The 5279-nt window shown below is 41.6% G+C and overlaps 1 protein-coding gene across 1 annotated transcript; it reads left to right on the top strand.

The window, feature by feature from the left end:
- The first annotated feature begins 3305 nt into the window (after positions 1 to 3305).
- LOC119652408 lies at positions 3306 to 4739 on the top strand. Its single transcript, XM_038056521.1, has 2 exons — positions 3306 to 3995; positions 4190 to 4739. Exons 1-2 carry the CDS (start codon positions 3458 to 3460, stop codon positions 4495 to 4497), a joined length of 846 nt encoding a protein of 281 aa, XP_037912449.1. The 5' UTR covers positions 3306 to 3457; the 3' UTR covers positions 4498 to 4739.
- Positions 4740 to 5279: the final 540 nt, after the last annotated feature.

Here is a 5279-nt window from a genome sequence, read left to right as displayed (position 1 = left end):
GAACACTTACTGACGGAGCCCACCTTAGGCGACCGATTCCGGAGCCAATTGCTGCGTGAGATGAAGCACTTGGGCGTAGATAAGGTCGGGGTTGAGCTTCTGAACTCGCTGTGGTTGCAGCTATTTCCGGAAAGCAACCAGGCCACCTAAACCGGTAAGGACTGCGGATATTTAGAGCTGTTAGTGAACATTGCTGAGGTAGGTCCCGAACTAACCAGAATGCAGTTCCACGCTGCTTAACAATATATAATCCCTTGAGCAAGCACCATTACCTGATCGACACTGGCGCAGCTGTTTCAGTTTTCCCGGTGTCGCGGAATTTTATTGATTCCGCATCAACTCAAAAAGGGGCGGGGGGGGGGGGGACTCCTCCACGATACACACTTGCAGCTAGTGGATCTGCAGAATATGTATAGATCTTATAGATCCCGTAACATCGCTCAGATCTTCAGGAAAATTTGCTACCTGATCTACTGTCAGTCTTTCAATCATTTTTGAAGAAGTAGTTGACCCTCGCATTCGCCTGCTCCTTCAAATACAGCCTCTCGCACTAAGCATGATGTATAACACCAAACGCACTACTGGCTCCCATATCCTCTCGAAGGTGCCTCCATTACCACGCCAGAAGCTTGCTGCCGCTTAGAAAGAATTGGACATACTTTTAAAGCAGTGTATTTGCAGATCATCAAATAGCTGCTGGCCTTGTTCACTACATATGGTGCCAAAGCCAAATATTGAATGGAGACCATGTGACCATTTCAGACTGCTAGCATACCACTTATTCATGACTTTGCGCACAACCTCGCTAACTGCCTTGGACTTAGCTAAATCCGTGTAGCTCCAGAAGATATTCTGAAAATAGATACACACCGTTCGGACTCTCCGAGTTCACACGGATGCCTTTTGGTCTGTGCAATGCAGCGCAGAGGTTCACCAACTCTGTCCTGCGAAACCTTCACTTTTGTTTCATGTATTGGATGATGTTTTATTTCTTCAAAGTCTGAGAATTTGGAACATCTCGAATGCATTTATTAACGTCTCCTTAAGGCTAGTCTTGTACTTTGCGTTGAAAAATGCAAATTTCTTCAACAGCAGGTGAATTTTTTAGGCCACACGATTTCCTATGAGACAGTCCACCCGGATCCATCACAGACTTCCTACAACCTAAAACAGTCAAGGATCTGCAAAGGTTTTTGATCATTTTTTATCGTCGTTTCTTGCCCAAAGCCGCATAACATTAAAGGATCCTACTTGGTTGGAACCAAGATCAAAGATTCACGCGTGACACTTCATAAGCCAGTTTACTTCAGACATATATGCAAATACATGGTCCTTGCACACGTTTTGTCACACGTTTCAGAGGTTAAAATCCCTGTCAATGTTGATTTTTCGGCATTCGACGAGACACAGAAGGAAAATGCAGTGCTTCAGAGCCTCAGGGACAACTTAAAAATATAAATTTTGGGAGTTTCTCCTTTTCGGCTCTACCTCCGAAATACTCTGCAAGACTTCTTATAAGGGAGCTAGGCCATATATTCTGGCCGCTTTTTGCAAGGAAGTATTCTATGCAGTGCACGGTCTTGCGCACTCAGGCATTAGGACAACGAATCGGTTTCTCACCAACAACTATTTAGCTTCTGGGTCAGACGGTGCCTGCCAGAAGTGTAAAGTTACCTAGTACGTTCAGAAAGAAGTAGGCTCATTCCTTCGGGCTACAAAGCGTTTTCACACGATCCACATCGACATCATTGGCCCCTTGCGAGGTTGGTTGTTGTTGGAGGTTGTAGGAAATGGATCCCATGCTTTGGAGTTCCAGTCGGAGTCATTACTGACCAGGGAATGCAATTCGAGTCTACCCTGTTCTCAGAGTTAGGAAAACTCCTAGGTTTCAAACACCATCGAACGGCTGCGTACCATCCGCAATCCAATGGAATGCTGCAATGCTGGCATAGGTCACTGAAGGCCGTTATAGTGGCACAGCAAGTGTGCCTTTTACTTGGTATGCGTACAGCTCGTCGTGAAGAGTTTGCTGCCAGCTCTGCCGAGCTAGTATACGAGGAGGATGTGAGACTCCCCAGCGATCCAGTGTTCGATACTACTGGGCTTTTGTGTTTGCTCCGGGACACTGTGGCTAAATTAAAATCACCCCCGCCATACTCTCATTCTTCATCGAAGGCTAACACCTCCAACGATCTAGACGTCCCGGGGGTCCTTGCAGCCACCATATGAGGGCCGATATGAAGTGTTGAACAGAGGGGAGCACTTCCTTAGGCTTGTCGTCGACGACAGGCCAAGAACTAAGGATTCGGGGCAGAAGGGTGCACGGCGCGTGAGATTCGATCTACGCCCCTAAAATTAGCGGGCCATCAGCTAGCGGTCGGGTATTGTGAAGGCACTGCAGTGTGCATCGTCGATTAGCGGAGATTCGTCCGAGCTCCACACCAAAGTATTGCAACTTACCACGAATCGAACTTCTCCCGCCTGAGTGGTTCGCCTACCTGGTAGCAGATTGACAGCCACGACGTCGTCGGTGGAGCAACCGAGTAGAGAGTAATCTGCCGTGAGAAGTAATGAAATGAGAAACGCGAATTTCATTCCTTTCAGTTTTAATATTTTGTAAATTAAACTAATTTAGAAGTAAAATAAAATATAAACGAATAAATTGTTTGTCATTAAAAATAAACTAAATTTTGACTAAAACACTGCAATGAAATTGTATTTTCGGAACCTAAAGAGAAAGTTCAAGGTTTTTGTTAGGTTTTCAGGTTCTTTGTATGATATGTGCACAAATGCTTCAAACTACAGTCAGCGCACAACTTTAATTATTCCTTGATTCTGACCTGAGGTGGTCATGGTTTCCATGTAAGGAATAAGGAAATATTTCTGAACTCTATTTCGTTGGCAGGGTTTGAAATTTTGCTGTCTTAAATTTTAAGTAGAAAAGGATTTATTCTATATACGTATTGATTGCCTTTTACCGCTAATATTTAGTCAAGAAAAGATATTGGGTTCATATTTTTTAGCACAATATTAAATCCTCATAAACATCTTCATGGACAGTTTTTACTCCACTTTTTGGTGAGTTAGCGCAGATCGGATCATAGATTCTTGGGTTTACCTCATGCGGTTAATATCTGCCTAGATTATAACCTGCGTAGACAATGTAACGACTCCACATAGTAATAACTCTACAAGTGGATTAAGACAAGTTGCACATTGGCCTATTAACCATCTGATTTAGGAGCGTATCATCCAGAACGTGGTTATATTTATCTATGTTTCTTGCACTGGAACGAGTTTGATGCTCTTCTTGGGCTACCTGAATGAAGATTCATCCTACTTTGCTCTGAACTCTAATAATAAAATTGATTGTGGGTCTAGAATCTTTCACATTTCTACATCTTGTGCGGAAATGTTAAGACGTTTGTTTTAGTATCTCGCTATTTTACTTAAGATAATGATAAACGCCGCTACTCTTAGACTTATCTTAGCTTTTCTAGTTATTTTTAATGTGGCCAATGCTGACAACAATGAATCGGTGAAAAGTGAATATTTGAGTGAGGCCACTAGTGACGAGTCAGGAAAAAGCCTTCGTGCTTTTGACGCAAACCCAGGTGAACGTATTGGACCTTTCAAAAATATTTTCGCTGGAATATTTACAAATTATAAGAGCACCTACCTTGGAAATCTAACGGCGTCAGAACATCAGAAGGACTTTCGTCTGGAGCAAGAAACTACAGTCAAACCGTTGACAGAGACTCCAGAGAAGGTGAAAACATCGAAAAAGTCTAAGAAACATAGGAAAAGAAAGAAAAAGAGGGTCCATACTATGGGTCGAAAGCAACCGAGCGACAATGAGGGAGTTCTTAAATACGAAATTGGCCCCGATGTTAATGTGACTCTTGATATGAGTCGGGAAGTTGTCAGTGTTAATATTGACCAGGAATATGTGAAGGATATTTTAGCAGGAAACTGGCTTTCGGATTCGAATGATGGTAATGAATTGTATTATTTCTTTGATTTCTGACTACCTCCGCACTCCTACGTTACCTCTGTCCTTTGTCCTTGTAAAAAAGGATAAATCTTAAATTTACTGATTTAGGTGTGGTCTACAATCCGAATAAATTCATTATTCAACTAAGATAAGATACTTCCAAAATAATTTCTTTACTTATTTCATCCATTACAGGCCGGAAGAAAAAAGAGAAGGATGGTGGGGTTATGATGAAAGTTCTGCCGCTTTTCATTCTGCCCTTTCTAATACAATCATCAATTTTGCCGTTTCTCGTAGCGAAGCTGAAATTATTATTGCTAAAATCAATAATCGTTGGAAAGTTGGCCATCTTCCTTCTTGTTGTGTCAGCAATTAAAAATAGTCAAAAGGTGGCTACAATTGAACCGATTCCAACGTACTTTGCTGCTGAACATCCTTCAAGGCGTTCTGAAGTGTTCTCTGGATATCGGGTGGAGGGGAGACCATCCGCTTGGGTGAATTAGGAAACTATAAGTGGTGCAATTGTGTAGTTATAATATCTATGTATATTTATTCAAGGATATGAGCCCAATGTAATTTATTGTGGATTTAAGATACGACTGACTTAGTGGTTAAGGTAACTGTTACTGGGTATTATGTTTTCTGTACAGTACATGCAGTCTGTGGATTACTCCAAATTGGTTTGTTGAAAAAAGAAAAAATAAGATATGCCTGAAACCTGTTTATCTTATGAAAACAGGCGTCAACATCCATATTACGTAAATCTAAAAACTTTTGTGTTTCTTTGGTTAGGAAAAATACTCAAAATATTTACGGATTCAATGGAATAAAGAATTCAAAGAAAATAAATTTATGATATGTTTGCGATAAGTATTTGCCAAGAAAGAAAGATAAGCGCTCAACAGGGCTGTTCGCAATTTATTTGACTTTACCATCGGCAGTTTTGGTAACTAGATTGGTTGCCCCAAGAGGTTAGAATCCTTTTTGCTTTGGGAATTGAGGTATCTTAACTCCGCCTTCGCTTGATGTCGCACCGGACCAAATAGAAAGAAATTTTCTCTCACTTTTGATGGTCCAGAGGGACCAAGTTGCTCCGCATTTTGTACTGTCCGACATCAATTAAGTGCATACTTAGGATCCCTCAATTACTAAACAAAAAATTTAACTCCGGTTTGGTCTGAAATTTGGCGGATTTGCCTTCTTAATTTGACACCCACCTTTTGTTTTGCGAATTACAAAAAGGAGCGTTAAGAACTGCAAGAGGTGAGGCATCGTCTGATAAGTC

Source organism: Hermetia illucens, chromosome 3, assembly GCF_905115235.1.
Source record: "Hermetia illucens chromosome 3, iHerIll2.2.curated.20191125, whole genome shotgun sequence".
Lineage (NCBI taxonomy): Eukaryota > Metazoa > Arthropoda > Insecta > Diptera > Stratiomyidae > Hermetia > Hermetia illucens.
Note: the sequence above shows the minus strand (reverse complement) of the source record. Positions and strands in the feature narration are given on the sequence as shown.